Genomic DNA, 24,535 nt, shown 5'->3' with positions numbered 1-24,535 from the left:
AGAACCTCGCTTCTCAAACTTTAATGATCATGGAAAACACCCTGATAAAATACAGGTTCTGATTTTGTGGGTTTGGGTGAGCTGGGATGCTGTATGTCTAAGAAGTTCCCATGCTGCTGGTCTAGATATCACCCTTGAGGAGTCACACTGGAGAAAACACCTGTCTCATTTTGCAGATGAGAAAACAGGTTCTGAGAATTTAAGCAGTGATTCAAGGTGACCGAGCTGGTTAGTGGTAGGTATGAGGGAGTCACTCTGAATAACAGCTCCACCAGGCACCCTTACTGTGCCTCTAGTGAGGTTGGCAGTGGAGTAAGGTTAGTGAACAAATCATTAATTTCACTTGGACACCTCTCTTGTCCACCTGCCTTCCCCCCCTCCCTGCCCCAACTCCTCTTGGTTCTTCTTTTTTCCCATGATCCTACCTGGGTCTCTCTGCTTCTTTTCTCTTTCCCAAGCTTTCCCTCTGCAACAGAAAGCCTAGGTTAGGTCATAGCTACAACTTCCTACTGGTGGCAGCTGGAGGATTGGGGGAGAGAGCCTGCCTGAAGGGAGACCCTGCAGGCTGCCATCTGCTGCTGACAGAACAGCTCGTTAGACTGGCTGTGGGAGATGAGAAAAGACCGAGCCTTCCACGCGGCCACCTCAGGATGTTCTTGGGAACTTGCTGGGGGAAGAACTTCCCTATATCCGCCAGGGCTGCCTGAGAAAGGGTTCCAAAGTGATGCCACTTCCCAAGGTTTACTTCTCAATGACTCAGATCTAAACAAGGTGCCCCCTAAGCAGGAGCCAGACCTACTGTGTCTATGACACCTGGAGACCTCACTCCCACCCTCGAAGGACATTTTTTGAGTTTTGATTCATTCACAGACTTTTTTTTTAATGTCCTATCCCCCATGAGTGCTGCTTCCTGACCGCTCTTTTTCTTTTGTGCAGGTGACAGCAGCGAGCACCCCCTGTTCTGTGTTGAATATTCCCCTTTCTGCTCTGTCTTTGCCTTCTCCCCTGTCCTGCAGCCCAACACCAATTACTGCTGCCTCCTCCTGCCTCCCGGGCAAGAGGTGGCACTAGTGCCACCTGCCTCCCGGGCAACCCAGAGCCCTTCCCCCTCCCTCCCTCCAGTCATTTTCCCACCTTTACCAGCCCCACTTCCACTTCTGCCTCCCCAGGCACTGAGCAGGGATCTCCAGCAGCCCTCTGCTACTTCCCCATCTCTTGTCCTACTCCAGCTGAGACCCCTGTGCTGTGCCTGCCAGGCCCTAGAAGGCCCAGTAAAATTTACCTCATGTGGTAAGTCACCCCCAGCAAGGCACACAGCACAGAGGAGTCAAGGAGTAGGGGGGACACCAGGCTTCCAGAAGGCAGAGGTGGACAGGAGAGGGGCCAGAAGGCAATGCCATGAACAATACCAGGAGGTGTGGTGTTCAGGGAGCAGGAAGACTGGACAGCACCACCACTTCCCTTGGGCTCAGCTTCTCATAGCACTAAAGAAGTGAACCACCAACAAAATCCCATCATCTCCAGAGACTCATTTGATTTCTTAACTTCTGTGTCTGACACTCTTTGGAACATCACCACCAGAGAACCAACAGACTCCTTGTGTATGGCCCTTGGCCATGTGAATAAGCACTTGCTGAGGACACCCTGAGAGGGTAGCACTGGGCAGGTGGTTCTGAAAGCACACACTAGAGCTGAAAACCCACCCAGAACCATGCTGAGGAGGGACAAATTAAAGGTCTCAGCTGATGTTTACATTCTCTTTTCTGCCTACTTATTAAGCATTGCATTTCCTAAAATCAAAAATCCCACCTCCTGAGATCCAAAATAAAACATATTTATGGTACATAATTAAGCTTTAATTAAGATCTTCTCTGGGTACGTGAGACACCACACATTTCCAGCACATTCAAATAGACAAATAGACGTGACCTATTATTTGTGACTGTACAGAAAGCTGCCTATTACACCAAGGCGACATTGGCTCTTGCAATTAAGCTATAATTCTTCCCTCAGTCCAAATGTAGCAATGAAATTCCAAACAGGCATCTCTTAGATGGACTCTTAGCACCGCCCCTTAGGCACCAAGGATCTCAGTCAAGGTAGTGTTGAGGAGGCATAAAGGTTCAGGAACTATATTTTCCTCTTTCTTTTTGATTTTCATCTTTAAGAACTATGTCTGTGTATGACAAATGATGTGAGAAACTGAACAATTACCAGGTGTATGGAATTAATGTGAACAGTGGATTGACCCTGAGTTGTCAGGGTCTTGAGATTTCTACCTTTTTTTTTTTCCCCCTTTCCTGATCAAATGAAGAACTATTCTGTTAACAGTCATGGTTTTCCAGCATTATCAAGATAACTGAGGCAGATGCCTTTTATCAAAAGATTTCTGTTTGGTTTCTTTGGGGCTGGAGGCATCACCTTGCTCAGATACTAAACAAGGTTATGGGCAGTATGTGGTTCAGAGCAAACCACAGACTTCCCTAAGTCTACTGACAAACAGAATGTTGAGTTACCTGGCAATGAAACTCCTGAATGCAAATCCTTCCCTTTTCTGTAAAGCAAAGGGCTTGACTGCCTATCTGAAAAGGAAGTTATATTTCATCTCCCAGTGCGGATTTGACTTAGATTTCCCACAAAATTAATATATGCACAATTACATAGTGCAGTCTCATCTTAGAAAGGCCACAAAAGTCTGAAATTTGGTTCACTGTTCACATGAGTGAAGTGAAACTTGGTATACATAATGAGTGTCTGAAACTTAAATCCATGTACACAAACTATACAGTTGAGATCATTTCCTTTGTCACTGTGACTACAGATGGAGAAGAAGGAACATTTCCCAAAAGTCTGCTGTCCACAGAATCTAATCTATCACAGGGAAGAAGTCCACAGTGCAACCAAACTAGGACATAATCTTTAAGGTCATGACTAAAATGTCTTACTCATCTTTACAAGCCCTCAAATTATTGCATAGCAAAGGCACCACAGGTATTTGTTGAACAAATTATAATAAGAGTTGCTATTTGCTTTTGGGATTTTATAAAAGAGGGCTTGGGTGAGAGAATCAACAAGAACTGTGCAGGAATGAAGGCTGCTGAATAAATTATTTTCAACCTGTGAAGGCTGCATAGCAATTGAGTTTCTAGTCAAATTTAGTTCTCTCATGGAAATCACTTCATGACTTCTCATTGCTGTTCGTATTCTTTATGGTAAAAGAAGCAGCTACCATTTTTAGCAGTTATAGGCACCAGACACTGAGTTGGGCCATTTATGTTTATTATTGCTAAATTTTACTGCAACTAAGAAAGAAGAATATTTCCATTTTACAGCTGTAGAAAATGAGGTACAAATTTTCAAAGGTCAGGAGATCCTGACTTTACTCACAGTGGTGATTTCTCCATCATCAGACCTGGTAAAACAAACTCTAGCTGTTCAGCTTTTATTACTTAAATAGAGGAGACATGGTAATAGCTTTGGAAATCATTTAACAGATCTGATGCTTAAGCTTCTGAACAAAGAAAGCAGCTCAAAAAAAACAACTAAAAAAAAGACAACTAAAATAACCTTTTAAGTCATGTTGGATGTTTTGTGTAACAAAAATTTTATTCTAGTTTTGAAGTTCCCCATATCTTGGGCTGAATGAATCTTCTTCAGCCCTGTCAGTCGTAATGGGCAATTATCACTAGTCCTCCATGACAGTGTGAGGACAGCACACAGGCTAGCTGAGATGGTCTTTGTTTTTAGAGAGTTTATTGTATACTTGGAGAGAAAATACATACACATTGAGTGATTTTTGAATATTTAAATGCAAAAGGCATTAAAAAAAAAAAAACCTCAAAGTAAGGGCTCTGGAAAAGACAGTCAATGCAGACTTGGTGGATATAAAAGGAGAAAGAAAGGCTCCCAGGGAGGGAGGATCACTTCTCTTTCCCCCCTGTGGTTATGCAGATGCAGCAAGATGGGGGCAGGGGGCAGTGTGAAGTGCTACAGCCTAGGATGTGGAAGAAATTTGAATATTCTGCTGAGAATCAAAGTAAAATCTTCCTAACAAGGACCTTTAGGCCAGGTTCTAGTTTACTGGATTTGGCCTGAGCCCCAAACCTGCCCTTTCCCTGGTTTCTCTGTCTCTTCTGGCCCTCAGTTCCCTCCTCTTGTCAGTCAGCTGGGAGGCAAAAAGCAGTTTGTTGATCTCTAAAAGCTGAGGAGTGAGTAGAAGTGAGGTCTCAGTGATGAAGGAGAAGCTCCTGGCTTCAAAGAACACAACTTTTGTGCTAAAAAATGCTTCCCCTCACTTTCACTGTGCTGATATCCCTCCTCTCTTCTCTCTCTCTCTCTCTCTCTCTTTCTCTCTCTCTCTCTCTCTCTCTCTCCTCCTTCCTTCTCTCATTCCCCTCTTAGTGAAATTATGTGTCAACACTACCCTACATCCTCCAAAAAATATAACATTCTCATTTTCCAGAGAACTCTCATTCTCTCTTCCCCTTCTGGCCGTACCCACCACTTCTCTGGGCTCTACCAACTTACCCTAAATTGACCCAATGCCATAAACTGCTCCCCTCTTCTAGAGGGGAGTTCCCCATGGAGCACAATCCCGTCTTGCAGAGCAGAACCCTCTGCCTTCGCCTCCTGGGGCCTGTCAGAAGTAAGTAGACCTAGTCATTGGATTAAACTAGGCTTCAGAGCCTGCCAAACAGAACTTTCATCCCTTTCCTGAGACCGGATGGAAACTAGTCACACAACCACAACCTACACTCAGGAATATAAATCCAGTTTTCCCCGTGTGCCAAGAAAGGCTGTACTCTCACACACCAGTCAGGGATCCATCCCAACTTCACCCCTGTGCTGCCTGCTGGCTATGTCTATTTGTGAAACTTCTAAACTGTCTAAAAGGGGATGAGCCAGGAAAATTCTCTTGGGGGATTTAGTGCAGATGTTGATGATTTAATTCTCTTGTGAACCCAAGACCTGGTAGAAATGCATGGAAAATACTGAAACTTACCCTTACATTCATATGCCCTGAGCTAACTATGCATGACAAAGAAATGACATTATTCATAACAATTAGTAACCTAGTTCCAAATGTGAATTTTGAAAAAAATGTTCCCTGGAATTCAATCCACAGTAGCACTGTAGCCACTTTGGGACATTTGCAAGGAAAAAGGTGTATGGTCCCAGGTGCTTGGAACCTTCCTGTGAGACCATGTTTGCTGCTAACAAACAATCTGAGGACAAAAATATGCAGGTAAAAAATATGTTGTGATTCAAACTTGGATGAGTACTTGGGTAGCAGAGCCATTGTGTGTCCCAGAAACCTTCTTGACAGTGTCATCAAAAGGCCCAGCCCAACACTCAGAAATTGGAAAGTAGAAACTTCTTAAGTAAAAGAAGAGACCTTTACAGCCCCTGCATTGCAGGGGTCACAGGTGCTCATTAATGGTAAGAATGGCCTTGGCAGGTAGTAGTAGTATTTCCATATACAGGTGGAAAAACTGAGGTAAAGCAATTTGCCCCAGCTCATGTGGCTACAAGAGAGAGAAGAACCAGATTTCAAATCCAGCTCTTCTCCAACTTCTTAGGTCTATTCTCTTAATTCCCTCCACCACCATTGCTGGGCCCTTTGAGCATTCTTTATGCTGAAGTTGTTTTCCTGAAAAAAAAGAGGAAGAATGATTATTGAAAAGCTTTTGCACCTTTCAGCAGCACAAGCACCAAAGATTTTATTAAGGAAGAGGAGGCCAAATCTGGGGAGATTAACAGTGAGCCCAGAAATGTACAGCCCAAGAGCAACTGGGGAGAGAAGCAGACAGAAATCGCAGCTACCAGTGAAGGTGCCGGCTGTCCTGGGAATAGGTAAGGACCGTGGATGTTACATCTTGTTCCCTGGGGAAGAGGACTGGCTTTTGCTGTTACCTGGTGATTTCTTTCTGATTTTAAATGCTTGTGCTTTTATGCAACGAAGAATTACATTAGAATGAAATTCTTTAAAGTTTTTAGAAGCAAACTATTTGATCTTGTCTTATTCTAAGACAAGCTAGTGGGAAAGGGGCAGTGAGTGGGGTTGATCTTTTATTTTCTCTCCTGCTACTCCCTAAGCACAACCGTGTGTGGTTTTGAGTGGATGCAGGGGTGGGAGGAAGGTGAAGAAGCAGTCTGCAGCTCTGGGGAGGTCCCACCTGACCACAGTTCCTAAGTCACCTGCCAGGAAAGGATGATGGATGTCTGTGGGTGGCAGACTGCTCACCTCCTACAGAGAGACCTTCTACCCTGTGAGCTAGGGCAATCATACCAGCAAGATCTTTTAATGTGTAAGAAATAACATCAAAACAAATATCTGCCCTATGTCAAAGAACTGGCTTGGTGGAGCCTTCCTCTTTCCAAGTCTCAGTCCTGAGCATGCATCTGAAGGCCCACGCCATGCAGCCCTGCTAACCCTGTCACCCTCTCCTGCAGTGGTAGAAATGAAAGGAGAATAGGACCTAAGGAGCTCCGTTAGGGCTGAAGGAAAGTGACACACCACAGCCAACCTTGCCCTTAGAGAAAGCACCCAGCATCACACTCTTGTTTTCAAATGAACATAGCAGCTTTCATATTTAAATGTGACACATACTGTGGGGGACACATATAGAAAAAAACATATGTGTATTTGGATAGCTTGGAATTAGAGGCAATTAGAGCACACACGAACCTGTAGCAACCAGATGCCCTCAGGGGTCCCATCAATGGAGTGTAAGGGCATGAGATTTAGGGCAGACCCCACTGTTAAAGTTCTCATTCCCCTTCTTCCTCCTGGCAGCAGGGTTTTTGAATGGTCATGTAGCAACTCTAGGTTTCAATTCCCTAATCTTAAAATAAGACAGATGAAGCCCTGGGTGCCAGTGGCTCACGCCTATAATCCTAGCTACTCAGGAGGCAGAGATTGGGGGATCACAGTTCAAAGCCAGCTGGGGCAAATAGTTTGTGAGACCCTATCTCAAAAAAAAAAAAAATCACAAAAAAGGGCTGGTGGAGTGGCTCAAGGTGTAGGCCCTGAGTTCAAACCCCAGTACCACAATAAGTAAATAAATAAATAAGACAGATGAAGCTGGGGGTGGTGGTTGATGCCTGTTAATCTTAGCTACTCAGAAGGTGTTGATCAGGAGGACTGAGGTTGAAGATCATCTCCAAAACTTAGCAAGACCCCAACTCAAACAATAAATAGCTTGGTGTGGTAGCATGTATCTGTCATCCCAACTACTTGGAAAGTACAAATGAGACACCACAAGCTCAGCCCTTTTTGCTTTGGTTATTTTTAGGATAGGGTCTCCTATTTTTGCCCTGGCCAGCCTGGATTCAGACTCTGAATAGCTGGGCTGACAGGTGCACACTACCTTTCTTAACTATTGGTTGAGATGGAGTCTCACTAACTTTTTCCCTGAGCTGAATTCAAACCTTGATTCTCCTGATCTTTGCCCCCTGAGTAGCTGGGATTATAGCAGTGAGCCTGCCCAGTCCATACCTTTGACATAGCAATTCTACTCCCATGAGTCTATTTGAAGAAAAGAAGATATGTCACCAAAGATGTATGAGCAAGGATACTCACCATGGCATAATCTGTGACGCAAACCTCAGAGCAAGAACTATGAGTGTGGTTCAAGCCGTAGAGCACCTGTCTTCCAGGTGTGAGGCCCTGAGTTCAAATCCCAGTATCACAAAAAAAGGCTACATACCCAGCAGTAAGGAAAGAGTTGAACAAATTATGATATGTTCATATAATATACCCTTATACTATAATTATAATAGTGTTTTAATGAATAATAAACAGCAATTAAATGTTTTTGGGAAAGACCAGGACAGTTGTGTATACAGAAATATTACAATTTTTCTTTGTTGAAAAAGTCCTCTAAATGAGATGTGGTGGCTCAAGCTTGTTAATCCTAACTACTCAGAAATGGGGAGGATTACAGTTTGAGGCCAGCCCTGGCAAAAAGTTATCGAGACCCCCATCTCAACCAATAGTTGGAATAGTTGGGTATGGTGTCGTGCACCTGTCATCTATGCAGGAAGCATAAAATAGGAGGATCACCAAATGAGACCGGGTCTCAAAAACAACCAGAGAAAAAAGGTTGGAGGCATGGCTCAAGTGGTAGAGTCCTTTCTAGCAAGTGCAAAGCCCTGAGTCCAACCACCAGTACCACCAAAAAAGAAAAAAAATCTAGGTTATAAATTCGCATGGCTTCAGGAAGCAGGTGAGAATGATAGGAGAGACATATTACAGGTTACCACAGGGTTATAAGGCCTGTGGTAAACCACAACATACATGGTTCCACTTAAAGGCATTTAATTTATTGTTCCAGTGCTGAGCAAAGTGCTATTGTGGGGTGAAAATGACCCAGGCGCCTGGAGTCTGCAGCTCCCACCTCAGGTCCAGAACACAAGCAACGGCCATCTGAGCTTTTGGTTCTGGGGAGGCTTGGATCATTTCATCCTCTTCTATAGCTTCCAAATTTCCTCCACCAACCATAGACCCTTCTATAAGCAGAAGGAAAAATAAAAAGTCTTTGGCTGTTGCAATACAGAGCTTACTCACACGAGGCAGTCCAGACCAAAGGCAGTGTTAGTGTGGACAGACCCTTGTTCCAGTCTCATTTCAATGTGCCTAGACCTCCTGGAGGTGGCAGGCACTCCATCCACAGCTGGAGCCCAGGCAGGCCTCAAAGAAGCACTGAGCGTCTGCAGGGCCTAGGCTATGAATATTATATCCCTGCCATATCACCAGAGCGTTTATTCCCAGCCCAGAGCTACTGAAGTCTGCTCCCACTTTGACCGACACAAAGCAATGGAGTTAAAATGGCATAAATATAGAATGACTCAGTCTGCTACCTTTAGGGAAAAGTACACACACTCCAGAGAAACTCTGGTTGAATTTTTAAAGAGGAAGACACTTAACGGTGATGAGGACGGGTGAAGACACAGTCCCTGGCGTGTTTTGGGAGCCACAGGCACTTCAGCATAGCCCTGATCACACCATGACAACTCAGTGGCTTCCGTGAAATGAGCTCATGGTTCCTGTTGAGTGTCCAGTTTCTGTTTTTCAGAAGCCACCTAGCTAATTCTTTTGCCTGGCAATTATCTCCCTTCTTGGGCAGAAGCCTGCACTAAATTGGGGGTGGAAGGTAGTAATTACTCCCCTTCTTCCAGGTGCGTGTGTTCAGGGAGCCACCAGAAGACTGCTCGCCACGCCATTATCTCACTTCTGAGGCCCTTCCTCAAATTCAGGACTGGGAGCATGACTCAATAGGTAGAGCGCCTAACAAGTGCCAAGCCCTGAATTCAAACCCCAGAAAGGAAAAAAAAAAAATGACAAATGAGAAGTGACCAACCATAGTCTACTTTGACTCCTTTGTGTCACTTTTTTTTCTCAAAAAAAAATTAAAAATTCAGTTTGTTTCCCAAAAGTGGATCAGCCTAGATCCACCCTGTTCACACACAGCCAGATGTCCACTGCAAACTTGAATTGTTGACACATCTCTTGTTCAGGTTTACAAACCCCATAAAGGACCTGGTAGGAGTGTTTAACTGATTTCTGGAAGAGCCGATGAGTAAAGACTCACACTGTGTCACTGAGTGTCCCACGCAGTTAGCAATAAAGGAAGCTTACAGAGTATTAGGACATTAGAGCTGGGGCTCCCCTGTGAGGCACCTCAATTAAAGCAAGTCAGTATTGACTTGGCCTTGGCTGAGCCGGTTGCTCCAAGGATTTGCATTTCCCAAGCAGAGCTGTTATCACAGAACTTCCGGGCCTGTGGGGTACTGTCCACTCAACATGCAAACTGCTTTAGAAATTAAGTGACAAGGACAGCAGAGCCTCATCAGATCCACAGAACAGCAACAGGAGCAGAGGGGACAGGCCCGTGTCAGAAGGGAATAAAGAGAAGTAGCATCAGAGAAGCACTTTCAGTTTTATAACCCACATTGTCAGGGTGGAAAAGCCTCAAACACGCACACACATAGACAAACACAGACACAGACAAACACAGACACACACACCCCATGATGAATTCCACTGCTCCTGAATTTCACAAGGAAATCAGAAGTCCAGTCAGTTTCTTAAGAGATAACTTGGGGGTAATAGTTAAGAACACAAACTCTAGCATCCAACAGGTTTCGGTTCAAATGTTCACTCCATGGAGGGGGTGAATTCAACTACGATATATTGTAAGAACTTTTGTAAAGATCACAATGTACCCCCAGTACAACAATAATAATAATATAATAATAATAATAATAATAATAATAAAAGAGTTCACTCCATCACCTGCTAGAAGTAGGGTCCTGGGCAAATGATCCCCAGTTATAACGTGGTATGATTGTGGTACCTTATTCTAGGGCTGCAAGGCTTCCGAGTGTGTGACGCAGCTGGTGTGGTTCTGACCTGCTTGGTGTAAGCGCTCAGTAAGTAGTGCTTATTCTTTATTGGTGGAAGGCAAGCTTTGAAGTGATCTCACCAACAGACGTTTCTATTTGCTGGGCACTCTTCCGGTCTCTTCTCTCTATAGCTCACACTTTAGAATCGGGAAGGCAGGGATTCTAAGATAGCCAGGGGTTACAAGTTTGTTAGAGGCTAATGACAAAGAGAAGATAATGATATCTTGAGAGAATTTATGACTTTTATTTGCACTGCATAATCAGCATGACCACAATCATCAGGATACTTCAGCACCAGCTTCTAGAACCTTCCTCCCAATCTTCCAAGATGAATTTAAGCTTTTGCAAAGCTGTGTCTTGAAGCAGGGATATCAAACATGTATGTGACATGAATTAGGAAGAGAAAGAACTAGTGGTTTTTGTAGAAGTCATTCCAAGAGTGCTAGTTTTCCTTTTCAATAAATAAGGAGTGAAAACCAGTATTTAGTGGAGATTTTTCCATCCTCAGCCCTAACTGGCCTGGAATTGATCAGTTTTCCCAAAGTTTCTACAGAAGGAATCTGTATCCTCAAAGTCACCTCATATCCAGGAACTAACCTGAGTATGACAGGCGTACAAAGGAAAACCCAGAAGCAGTAAAAAGAAGCCCTTTTATAATACTTCACTGGTACCTCCCGCCAATTGGGTCATGTGTATTTTCTTTTCCAGGGCTTGCTTTTGGCCTGTAATGAATATGACATAGCGCTGGTGGCTCATGCTTTGGTGTAGAGGGCTTCATCCACATGTGCTTTTAATAGAATGATGAATTTGTGTCTTCTCAATGCAGATCCAGTTGTTCAACAAGAAGGCCCAATGTGTGCAGGTGAGACCAAGCTGAAGAGGCCAACTCAAGAGAGAAGAAACTTGACCTTGTCTTCACAGCTGATGAGGACACCTGAGAAACCCGTTGAGAGAGCCAAAAAAGGAGAGCCAAGTGCCGACCCCCAGAAAGAGCCCTATTCAGCCCTATCCCAGCCCTTCCAAGGAACCAGTAGCCCCCCAGTGCTGAGTGAGTCCTTGGGACCACTATTAGCACCCACTGCCATGAGAGGGCCAAGGAGGGCACCGTTTAGGTTCCGAGATGAGGATTTTTCTTCCAAGTTATCATTAAACACTGGACAAGAAAATGATGACACGGATGAAGAGATACACATAGAAGAAGAACTTCTGTTGGCTGGTATGCACTCACCCCGTTCTCCTTCCAATCATCAAAGAAGTAGATTCCTTGGGACATCAACGACTCCAGCCAAAAATAAAAATTTGGAAGAAAATGCTGAAAATCACAGAGCTAATTCTTTAAGAAGAAGTGATCCCAAGCATGGCTCACTAAGGATAAGCAATCCAGTGGAGCCAGTGGCAAAGCAGTCTTCTGTTGGGCAAAGGATGTCCCAAGACCCCAGGCTTCCTGATGGGGAGTCTGTGAAGGAGAATGACAGTGGTGGTAGTGAAAATGAGAAAAAGGCCAAATGGGACACCAAATCTGAACCCAGGCGAGACAGTGGCGTCAGCCCTGAAGATGTGCCGAGTGATTGTATTTCTATGGAAAATAGGTCTGCTGTCCATGATTGTGAAAGAGATTGGCAAAACTATTTAAATGGTTCTAGAAATTCGTTTGACTGCTTGCTTTCAGGTAGACCAGCTGTCCCAAGATCATCAGTGACTTCACCTTACAACACTCCTGGGCCGTTGATACATTCTGCTCTGATAGATGATGTTCCAGTAGACCTGTCAGTGTCATCTGTTTTAGTTCACAGTTCAGGCCCAGAGGAAAACTCAAGGTTCAATGTCCGCCGGCCACTGTCCTCTATCAGAAATAGGAATCCATATGCCAATGCTGAGAACCACAATTATCTTCTAGTAAACAGCACCCATGAATTTGATATCAGGGGAACAGAGAGCATTACTTTAACAAGGCAACCTCAGGGAGTTCCTTTATATGCAGAAGATCTCTTGCTAAATCCTCAAGGCAGCTTCTCCTTGGTGGATTCTCCCAGCCCTTCTCCAGCAAGAAGGGATCTACAAGGTCGCTTACATGTGCCCGAGACCCTGCAAGAAAATATACCTTTTACTTTCATTGCAGTGTCTGATTTTCCAAATCCAAATGATCATGGGGCCACCATAGCAATCTCTGGTTTCACAGAGGAGAAGGGGGCTACTGAGATAAAGGCAGACCCTGAGAAACTCAAGAAATTGCAAGAAAGGTGAGAAGTTTTTATAATTCTACATAGAAATATGCATACATTTTCTTCCATTTTCCCCCAGTGCTGAAATAAGCATGGCTTTCATTAGCTTCATGGGAATTTTAAACCATACATAAGCTCTTCCTTGACATTTTAATGGTTGCTTATTTTGAGAAAATTGTTCCTATTTTGTTGTTCTTAAAATATAGGCATGTATATGAAAATTTTGGTGTTCCCACTCAATTTCTTCAGTATTCCCAACATATTTTTTCCCCTGAATACCATAACTTTAAGAACAGCAGGTTTTCAGGTATGAGGGTTTCTGGCAGCTACCCAGGGGTAGCTCTTCTCCCCAGCCACTAAGGACCAGGATTTTTTTTTAAGAAAAGGTTGCTGCCTCCCTAGAGAATGATCCATTCAGCACTTGAAGTTCACGGCTCTCCCTTATGGGACTTACAGTAAACTAGAGTTTGGACCTTCCAAACTAAAAGACCGTTCCCAAACAGTTACTGTGGTTACCTTGGTTCTCTGAAGGGCCGTGCTGGGGTAACCACTGCCTCCAGTTCATAAGCTCATTCTCATGCATGAGAGAGAAAAGCAAGATCTTTTTTGAATTGCCCTTTTCTTTGATCTTTCCTTTCTCATGAGGTGGTTTTGGAGTATTTCATGGCTATGAAATTGGGTACTTTTCAAAGCCATCAACAGACACTGGGTTTGAATTCTACCATTTCATTTCTGATAGGTGTTTAATGTTGGCTTACAGTCCTGGAAATGGATTCTCAGAATGTGAACCCTCTTCGTGTGTGATTGTGTGGCTCATTAGGGTCATTAATTATCTGTAAGCAGGAAAATGCCATTACAGCCAACTAAAAATGGGAAAAGGACACATGGATTGTCACCCCCACCCCACCCCACCGTGTCTTTTATCCTACTCTAGAAATGCGCTCTCTGGTTCCTTTACCTTTGCCACTACCTCTGCTTTACCAGAAGAAAAAAGCATGGTTAAAGCCAAGAGATCCCCGCCCCACCCATCCTCACCTACCCAAAAATCTAGCTTCAGATTTCCTTGTCAGAGTCTGGATTCCTACCATCCCAGAGGGATGCCTTTCAGCCTTTTGGCTCAAAATAATTTCTTTGCAAAAGCATGCATTTCTAGGCATGGTAATGCATTACACAGCTTTTATTCATGGCGTTCTTAGTTTATCAGATGCTCTCTTTCTGTATATAATAAATCTTATAGTCTTCTTATTATGTTAAAAATGTCCATCTAGGAAATATTTTTAAAATGCATAGTTAAAAGAAAAAGACCAGTAATCCTATCATCCAGAGATAGGCACTGCTGAAAACCTTGTTTCTAGTCTGAGTGTGTTTTAGTAAACACTGTTTCATATTGTTTTATAAAATGTCTTATTTTATCATCTCAAGACCACTTCACAATGCCACTTAAGAATTTTTAAACTTTTCCCTCAGTTTGTTACTTTAATACATACAAATAAGTATATAACAGATGTACATTTCTAAGAATTATTTCAAAGCACACACACACACACAAAAACCAACCAAACAAATCAAAACAACAACAACAAAACCCACAGACATCCGTGTGCCCATCCTCCAGCTAACAGAACATTCTGGCCACAGCAGAAAGCTTGTGAGGCCCTCACCCTCCCAGGCTCCTCCTTGCGTCTCCTCCCTCTCCACCATTCCTGCATTGTTTCACATCCCTTTGCTTTTTGTTTTGTCATGTTTGGAGGGATTTTCTCTCTCTTCTTTTACCATATGTATGGCTGTGTTTCTAAGCAATCCACCGCATGCATTTTTGAACTCTGGAGAAATGCTAGTATTATTTTTGGACCACGTGGGAATTGAATCTCTGTTCTTCTGTGACTTGCTCTTCCCCGTCCATTGTTAGTAAGGTGTATCCTGGTTGGTACTTTCCATCTTAGCTTCCCTCTCAGCACTACAAAGTATTTGTGTGAATATACCACCGTTCAGCTGTTCACCTGTCGGTGGACATTTGAGTTGTTTGCTGTTTTCTGCAAACAGTGATGCATGAATGTTCTTCAAGTGTCTCCTGATGCATGTGGGAAAAGCTCTCTGGGATATCTGTCTAGGAGTGCAATTGCTGAGCTGACTGGGGAGCTTGTCTCCTACTATACTAAAAAAAGTCAATCGATCGCCCTGCTGGTAATATCTAATGTTGTACACCCTTGACAATGCTTACATTGATTGGTGTTTTTCCAATTTGCCAGTCTGATGGGAATAGAATGATGTTGTGGTTTTAATTTGCATTTTCATGACTATTAATGAGTTGGGCATTTTGTGTGCTCTCCTAAATGTTAAATGGCCATTTATATTTCCAATTCTGTGAAATGCTTATCTACATCTTTTGTCGTTTTTCTTTTAGAGTGCTTTCCTTTTATTTTGGGAGTCCTTTATATATTGTAGCTACTAATTTGATCTTTTGACAGTTAACTATTGGAACTATTTCCCAGTGTATAGTTTGTCTTTTTCTTTATGATATCTTTTAATGGAAACAAATTCTTGGCTTTAATGTACTCAAATGTGTCCATCTTCTTTATGGATTATACTTAGTATCTTGTCTTAAGAAATCCTACCTTATGCCAGGCACGGGTAGCTCATTCCTGTAATCCTAGCTACTTGGGAGGCAGAGATCAGGAGGATCACAGTTGGAGGCCAGCCCAGGCAAATAGTTCATGAGACCGGTATCTCAAAAAAATCCATCACAAAAAAAGGGCTGGCAGAGTGACTCAAGTGGTAAAGCACCTGCTCAGCAAGACTTAATGTGAAATGGGTTTGGGGTTTAAATGTAAAATGATTTTTAGTATATAATGTAAGTTTTTAATTTCTTTTCACCTGGAGCATGAAATTGACTCAGGACAATTGCCAACATCTGCACAGTCACCTCTGTCCCAGGCACAACATACCTATACATGCTGAAATAAACTAGTCCGTGTCAGGGTTCTCTGTTCTGTTCCCTTGGTCTTTCTCTTTTTCCTAATCTGATACCATAGCATCTCAATGTCAGCAGCTTTTATAAGTTTTAATAAGTGATGGTACAAAGCCTTCCTCCCCACAATGTGTTTTGTTTTGTAAAAATAAAATAAATTTAAAGATTTATTGTAAAGAATTATAAATATAGAGATTAAAATGTAAATAATATCCATAATCACATTTTTTTTTTTTTTTGGTGATAATGGGAGTTGAATTCTTTTTTTAAACAGTCTGCCTTTGAAATTTTGAAATCACATTCAATCTACAGATTATTCTGGGAGTACTCACAACTTTTAAATATTGATTCTTTGATAACCATGGCATATCGCTCCTTTTATTTGTCTTTTTTATGCATTTCAATGGAGTTTTATGATTTTCTTCATAAAAGCCCTTTGATTTTAGATATAATTTTTTTATTTGCTGGGTTTTTTTATTTTGCTTTTATTTGCTGTTGTTTGCTACTGAAACTTTTTTTTTTTTTTTGGACCGGCGTTTTTTTTTTTTATTTTTTTTTTCATTTTTCTTTTATTATTCATATGTGCATACAAGGCTTGGTTCATTTCTCACCCCTGCCCCCACCCCCTCCCTTACCACCCACTCCGCCCCCTCCCTCTCCCCCCCCCCACCCCCGCCCTCAATACCCAGCAGAAACTATTTTGCCCTTATTTCTAATTTTGTTGTAGAGAGAGTATAAGCAACAATAGGAAGGAGCAAGGGTTTTTGCTGGTTGAGATAAGGATAGCTATACAGGGCATTGACTCACATTGATTTCCTGTGCGTGGGTGTTACCTTCTAGGTTAATTCTTTTTGATCTAACCTTTTCTCTAGTTCCTGGTCCCCTTTTCCTATTGGCCTCAGTTGCTTTAAGGTACCTGCTTTAGTTTCTCTGCATTAAGGGCAACAAATGCTAGCTAGTTTTTTAGGTGTCTTACCTATCCTCACCCCTCCCTTGTGTGCTCTCGCTTTTATCATGTGCTCATAGTCCAATCCCCTTGTTGTGTTTGCCCTTGATCTAATGTCCACATATGAGGGAGAACATGCGATTTTTGGTCTTTTGGGCCAGGCTAACCTCACTCAGAATGATGTTCTCCAATTCCATCCATTTACCAGCGAATGATAACATTTCGTTCTTCATGGCTGCATAAAATTCCATTGTGTATAGATACCACGTTTTCTTAATCCATTCGTCAGTGGTGGGGCATCTTGGCTGTTTCCATAACTTGGCTATTGTGAATAGTGCCGCAATAAACATGGATGTACAGGTGCCTCTGGAGTAACCTGTGTCACAGTCTTTTGCAATACCCCAAGCAATACCCCAAGAGTGGTATTGCTGGATCAAATGGTAGATCAATGTCCAGCTTTTTAAGTAGCCTCCAAATTTTTTTCCAGAGTGGTTGTACTATTTTACATTCCCACCAACAGTGTAAGAGGGTTCCTTTTTCCCCGCATCCTTGCCAACACCTGTTGTTGGTGGTGTTGCTGATGATGGCTATTCTAACAGGGGTGAGGTGGAATCTTAGCGTGGTTTTAATTTACATTTCCTTTATTGCTAGAGATGGTGAGCATTTTTTCATGTGTTTTTTGGCCATTTGAATTTCTTCTTTTGAGAAAGTTCTGTTTAGTTCACTTGCCCATTTCTTTATTGGTTCATTAGTTTTGGGAGAATTTAGTTTTTTAAGTTCCCTATATATTCTGGTTATCAGTCCTTTGTCTGATGTATAGCTGGCAAATATTTTCTTCCACTCTGTGGGTGTTCTCTTCAGTTTAGAGACCATTTCTTTTGATGAACAGAAGCTTTTTAGCTTTATGAGGTCCCATTTATCTATGCTATCTCTTAGTTGCTGTGCTGCTGGGGTTTCATTGAGAAAGTTCTTACCTATACCTACTAACTCCAGAGTATTTCCTACTCTTTCCTGTATCAACTTAAGAGTTTGGGGTCTGATATTAAGATCCTTGATCCATTTTGAGTTAATCTTGGTATAGGGTGATATACATGGATCTAGTTTCAGTTTTTTGCAGACTGCTAACCAGTTTTCCCAGCAGTTTTGTTGAAGAGGCTGCTATTTCTCCATCGTATATTTTTAGCTCCTTTGTCAAAGACAAGTTGGTTATAGTTGTGTGGCTTCATATCTGGATCCTCTATTCTGTTCCACTGGTCTTCATGTCTGTTTGTGTGCCAGTACCATGCTGTTTGTATTGTTATTGCTTTGTAATATAGTTTGAAGTCAGGTATTGTGATACCTCCTGCATTGTTCTTTTGACTGAGTATTGCCTTGGCTATTCGTGGCCTCTTGTGTTTCCATATAAATTTAACAGTAGATTTTTCAATCTCTTTAATGAATGTCATTGGAATTTTGATGGGAATTGCATTAAACATGTAGATTACTTTGGGGAGTATTGACATTTTTACTATGTTGATTCTACTAATCCATGAGCATGGGAGATCCCTCCACTTTCTATGGTCTTCCTCAATCTCTTTCTTCAGAAGTGTATAGTTTTCCTTGTAGAGGTCTTTCACATCTTTTGTTAGGTTTACACCTAGGTATTTGATTTTGTTTGAGGCTATTGTAAATGGAATTGTTTTCATATATTCTTTTTCCGTTTGCTCATTGTTAGTGTATAGAAATGCTAATGATTTTTCTATGTTGATTTTATATCTAGGTTGATTTTATATACCTTGCTATAGCTATTGATGATGTCTAGAAGCTTCTGAGTAGAGTTTTTTTGGTCTTTAAGGTATAGGATCATGTCGTCTGCAAATAGGGATATTTTGACAGTTTCTTTACCTATTTGTATTCCTTTTATTCCTTCTTCTTGCCTAATTGCTCCGGCTAGGAATTCCTGCTACTGAAACTTTGTTTTTTTGAGACAGGGCCTTCCTGTATAGTTCAAGCTGACCTCTTCCTCCTGAATGCTTGAAATGACGTTTTTAAATTCTATTTGTGGTTCATGTACAGAAATGCAATTGCCCATATTTTTTCTCTCTAGTTTTGTTAAACCCTAATTATTGACAATATTTTGTCTGTAAGATTATTTGAGCTTTTCATGTAAATAATTTTAACTCTGAATAATATTTTAGTTTGCTTTCTCTGAATAATATTGTGGTTCCTTTAGATTTTTTTTTGTTCATTTACTTAGGTTTTTTTTGTGAGGTTTTCTTTAGCAGTACTAGGGTTTTAATTCAGGGCTCCACACTTGATAGGTAGGCACTCTGCCACTTTAACCACACACCCTCAGCTGTTATGTTATTTTTTTTTATACTTTTTCCCTCTTCTTTCCTTTTTTTGGGGTCAGTACCTGGGATTTAACTCAGAGACCCTCGCTTGCTCAGAAAACACTCTACCGCTTGATTTTTTTTATATAGTGCAGTATTATGTAAATTTTTTAAGAACTGCTGATTTTATATTGAATGTATTTGTTGTCATTTGGTCGGTCTCCTTTTTGAACATAGCCACACTTAATCACCTAAGATAACTTCCTAAATATGTAACGCTGAAGGAAAGGAATACATATCTTTAAGCTTTGTAATGTCTATTTTCAAGTTGTTCTTCCAGAAAGTTCTACACTTTTGCAGTCTCACCATCATTTTATTCTTTTTTTTTTTTTTTTTGGCAGCACTGGGTTTTGAACTCAGGGCCTCATGCTTGCTAGGCAGGCGCTCCACCACTTGAACCACTTTGCCAGCCATCACCACCATTTTGTGAGAGTCCTTTGGCTCTACATCCTTGTCAATTCCATGGATTTCATGTTTGTAAAATTATGATCAGTTTGATTTTCAAATTTTGAATTTTGAATTTTTTGAATGTTTAACTGTTCATTTGCATTTCTTCATTTGTCATTATCATTGCCTGATCATGTCCCTTGTCCATTTTTCTATGGGGAGATTTGTATTATTTTTACCCACATTGTTTATATAAATTCAGTAGTAAACCTCTGCCAAAGATTGGGCTGACACTTTTTCACTTTTTTACTTAATTTATATTTTATGTACATGATGTGGAATTCTAAAATTACTTTCAATGAAATCTGGCAAAATACATTCCCTTCTGGCTTTTGCCTCAGCTGCCATGTTTAGTAAATCCTTGATCACTCAAGTGTCCATAATTATTGTCTTCTAGTATTTTTGTATTCTCATTTTATACACCATACAGGTTAAAAACATAGGCTTTGTTGTCCAATGGTTCTAGATTTGATTCCTGATTCTACCGACTATGATTTTGGAAAAGTTCCTTCATTTCAAAAATCTGTTTTTCCATCCAGAAAACAGAAATAACAATAGATACCCCTCAGACAGCAGTGAAAATGAAATGAGGTTTTGAAAAGTCAGAGTACCTAGCACATAACAGGCACCTGACATATGTCGTTACACTTACGCTCAGATGGGATGGATGCTGGTGTGTGATAGGAGGGGCTCCAATGTCAGTTTTCCTTTCTCCTTTTCCTTTTAATATTTCGCCAGTTTGTGCCACAATCACTCTATCCTCTCCTTACTAATTGGAAATGCCTTCTTTGGCATACACCATCCCTACCAATCTGTTTATGGATTTTTCACTCTGTTCTATTAATCTGCCTGAAATACTGCAGAAACTGTACACTTTTACTTATTGTAGGTTTCTGGATTTTAAAGATAATTGCTCTAGCAAGCTTCCCTTTTTTACCCTTCTCTTTAAAAGTTTTTATTGTCTATCCTAATTTAATTGCACGATGCCCCCAGTACAATATTCAATATTTACAACTATTGCACAGCACAGAACAGTTTCTGTTCTCTGTTCTCTCATCATCTATATACACATATAAAACAGTTTGAAAAACTTGCTGTTAAAATCTTGCATACTTTAGTTGTTCCTGTTGAATTTGTCAATTTCTGAAAGGCATTTATTAAAGCCTCCTACTCTCCTTGCTCATTCTCCTCGGTATCTGTAAGAAATACGTATTTATTTAGCGCATTAAGGTTCGTGACATCGCCAGAACTATATTTTTTAAAAAAAGAATAATGACTAATATTTTCTTGGTAGATTGATCAATATGTAACTTTATACTTTTAGCTCCAAATTCGGTTTCATCTTTTAATATTGCTACCTCAGGCCACACTGAGGCAGGTCTAGTCTTCAAATTTTCCCGAGCCACATACTCACGCACCCCCGGCTGAGAATCCCCTTCTCAGTTCTTGCTCTGGAGTGGGTCTTGGGTGACAGTCTCCTTCCTCTCAGATGTCCTCATCTCTGCGTCTGCTTTCCAGGAATCCCTCCTTATTTCTGCCCTGCTTCTTTGCAAGCAATATGATGGCTTCGATCTGTAGCCTCTTTTCTTCTTTTTAAGAGATTGGGGCTGGAAAGTGGGTGGGACTCCTTTGACTGCTGTCCTGGTCTACTGCTAAGTCAGTCTCAACTCTGTAAAACTGTGTGCTCAGAAGTGACCACTGTTAGTGGTCACTGTTAGTGAGCAAACTGTTAGTGAGCAGCTACTTTGATGTGATGACGTTTGGCCTGACTTTTCTTTTAGACTCTGTACCTTTCTGTCTCTTTTTCACTTTTATTTGCAAAATTTTTTCTTGAAAACTATAACGGCCCTTGGGTTTCCACTCACACCTTTGAGGATGTAGAGGACCTTAGGTTAAGAGATAGTTGTTTATGAACTATAAAAAAAAAAATTACCGTGCTAAGGGCGGTGGTGCAGCCCTGTAATCCCAGCACTCTAGAGATCTCATGTTTGAGCCCAGCCTCAGCTACACAGAGAGACCCCATCTCAAAGAAAGTGTTTTTGGACTGGTGGGGTGGCTCAAGTGGTAATGAGTGACTGCCCAGCAAAGCATGAAGCCCTGAGTTCAAACTCCAGTACCACCAAAAAAAATATTGTTTTTACCTACTATATTTTCAACCAAAATGTTTTTAACCACTATGGCTAACCACCTTGATCCTACTGCTTGCATTAGTGGTCTTTAGGCCTGGGTGACCATCACAGCATTCAGATTCCTGGGCCCTAAGTACCAAACCAGAATCTCCCAGGCTGGAGCCCAGGAGTCTGCTTTGAAAGTTCCTCTAGGTGAGCCTGATGGTCTTTATTATTTTCATTTGCAAAGCAGTGCATTACCTTGTGTTCAGTTGAATTAAATTCTTCTGCCATTTTTCTGCCTACTTTCTCAGACTTGTAAGATCTCCCTGTACTTTATCAGTTAGGGCATTTCTTCCTTATTTACTTATTACTCCAGATTATTTATGAAAATATAAAACATATTGAAATATGTGAAAAATCTCAATATTAAAAATAGTTTTACAATGGAATTATCACAACTAACCTCCCCTTGTCCTATTAATGTATGATAATAAAAAATAGTTTGTTATAAAATTATTTTAAATAAGTCCCAGTATCCATAATGGAAAATTACATTTCTTTTCATTGAGCTACCCTTTCTTGGGGAAGAAGATATCTTAAGAAACCAAAGTATATATTTCCTTTGATATCAGTCTCTAGACAGTTTCCTTCCAACCCCAGTCCCAAGAAGATTCTAATGAAAAAAAGAAAAGAAAAAAAGAGCTGTCAGCTTCTTAAAACTCAACACGAATATCAACCAGCTATGCTTCACTCACCACTTATCAGACACAAATATTTTTGCTTACGTTTTCATTAATTCTACCTTTATCAACTTCCGGCAGCATACACTGTGGAATGTGGGCATCACTCATTGACAAGTGTTGTGTTATTGGTGAGCTCATGTCCAGGTTTGCTGGCTCATCAGTGATCCAAACCAGTACCTATCAAGTGGCCTCTGTGTGCAAAAGCTTTGTCACACCTTGCATACACGTTACAGTTTGCAGGACAGGCTCACTATCATCACACACCCAGGCTGCTACAACCATGCAAAGCAGGCAGCAGATGGGGAAATAGAGTCCCCAGAATATACGATGAACTTGTTCCAGACCTCAAATCAAGGAGCCCTGACCATGAATCCTGTGAGGTAGCTCTATCAGGGAGAGAGGTTCTTGGCCCTACTGCAGTTTTCCTCTGTCCCTCCTTTCTTCTTTTTTTGGAGATACTGGAGGTTGAATCCCAGGCCTCCTGTATACTAGACAACTGGTCTACCACTGAGCCACACTCCCAGTCCCCATCCCTCCGCTCATTTCTTGATTTGTGGTGGTAGCGCTGGTCCTCCCACTAAGCTCAAATGTACCAATGACTGCAAAGCAGACTGTTACAAGAATGGGTTCATCAATTATCAATAACAGCATCTGGAAGAATCCTCACAGAGTTGGAGAGAGCTGTAGGTGGGCTCCTGAAGCCTGAGCAAGCAGGCCGTGGGGAGAATTGCTCCCTTTTCTGTCTCCCATGAACACCCTGGTATTTGCAAATGTGGAAACTCCTGGTCACGAGGGCTTGTTTTCCATTTAGTCTCCTGGAGGAGGACTACGAGGAGGAAGAAGACCTGTGTCGCATCTGTCAGATAGCCGGGGGTTCCCCAACCAACCCCCTCCTGGAGCCCTGCGGCTGTGTGGGAAGCCTACAGTTTGTTCACCAAGAGTGCCTGAAAAAGTGGCTGAAAGTGAAAATAACATCAGGTAGGTGGGGAAGGAAGAGTGGCAAGCGTGTGACGATGTATATAATCAATCTGAGACAGCACAGTGTGAGCCTTGGAGCCTTGTCAGCTGCTCACTCTCAGGGAACCACGACCGAGCCCAGGATTCTTGCTTGTACACTCTGCCTTCAAATGATGGGAGGGAAATGGGTGCTCTTTAAGTCTGAGCAAAGAATACTGGTAACATTCACTATGAAATGTTGCTTCTGCTTGAGGTCCGAGCAGAGATGCTAAGCTGCCCTCTCAGGAAACAGAAGAAGCAGACCAGTGGTGGACCCCTCAGCAAGGACCCAGTAGCCATGTCCAGCCAGTAGTCACTCTGCAGAAATAGCACAGAAGGACCATCAGGAGGAAAGACCTGCAGCACGCACAATTTTACTTCCTCTTACTTGGAGGAAGAGGGTGGCTATCACCTAAGAACCCCAGTGAAGCTGACTGTGTGTGCAGCAGGGGTAAGAAAAGAACATTGATCTGATCTTCTAGAACCAGATTTCCACGTGCTGGCTTTGTCACTTTGATCTTATAATTGAGTGTGAAGTCCTCAACTCTCTGAGGAGGTGATTATCTAAATATAGCTACATCAGTAGGTTGGCTGTAGTTTTCTTGGCAGAAAATAGGTTTCTTTAAAACATGGCTTCAGCAATGAACGCAATTTTAACAAAAACGGGGATGTCAATGCAAGCAACTCAATCAGAATAAAGCTGCTGTGTCTCGCAGACACATCTCTCAGAAATCTTCACTCTGTAGCCAGATCCTGTTTCTCTCCTCTCCCATGTTCTTATCTCTTCCAGGCCGCCTGGGAGACCTAGAACTTTACATTGTCCCCATGGGGGTACTGCCGTGCCCCCTCCCCAAGGACAGAACACCATTTCATCAGAGAATAGATGCATGGGAGAAATACTGTCTCATCCCTGGAACCCTGTCTCCATGTGTGACATCTCCCTAACGAGAGAAATGCAAAATCATTCCCATAGCTACATAATAAGCAAAGAGCTCCATCCAGAGAGACGGGGAAAAAGTGGTTACTGACGACTCTTGTCGTACAATGCTCTATCTTAGCAGAAATTTGGGCCAATTAAGCACCTAGTACAGGAAAACAGGACCCATGAAATATGTGTCATTAAAATGATGCTAAATGCTCATAGATGCCAATGCTGGTATTGGATACATTCGACAAGATTGGGATGTCCAGTAGCCAATAGCCTTACTGAACGGTGCTAAAAAACAAAAACCAAGGAAACAAAATGCAGATAAGAGACTACTGCTGATCCTCCCCCTTTAAAGCTTCTAGTATTTACTATTTCTTTATATCCCCAATGGGGAA

At 41.9% G+C, this 24,535-nt stretch overlaps 1 protein-coding gene across 1 annotated transcript in view; it reads left to right on the top strand.

Annotated features, from left to right (window-relative positions):
• The window catches only part of Marchf10 (membrane associated ring-CH-type finger 10), an 87,356-nt gene that overhangs the window by 44,188 nt on the left and 18,633 nt on the right, over nt 1-24,535 (top strand). Inside the window, exons 5-7 of the mRNA XM_020151584.2 lie at nt 5,701-5,853; nt 11,234-12,647; nt 23,028-23,194. Coding sequence (XP_020007173.2) covers nt 5,701-5,853; nt 11,234-12,647; nt 23,028-23,194 — 1,734 coding nt within the window. The remainder of the gene's footprint in view (nt 1-5,700; nt 5,854-11,233; nt 12,648-23,027; nt 23,195-24,535) is intronic.

This window comes from Castor canadensis, chromosome 11 (genome assembly GCF_047511655.1).
Source record: "Castor canadensis chromosome 11, mCasCan1.hap1v2, whole genome shotgun sequence".
NCBI lineage: Eukaryota > Metazoa > Chordata > Mammalia > Rodentia > Castoridae > Castor > Castor canadensis.
The sequence above is the reverse complement of the archived record's forward strand: the minus strand, read 5'-3'. Positions and strand labels throughout refer to the sequence as shown.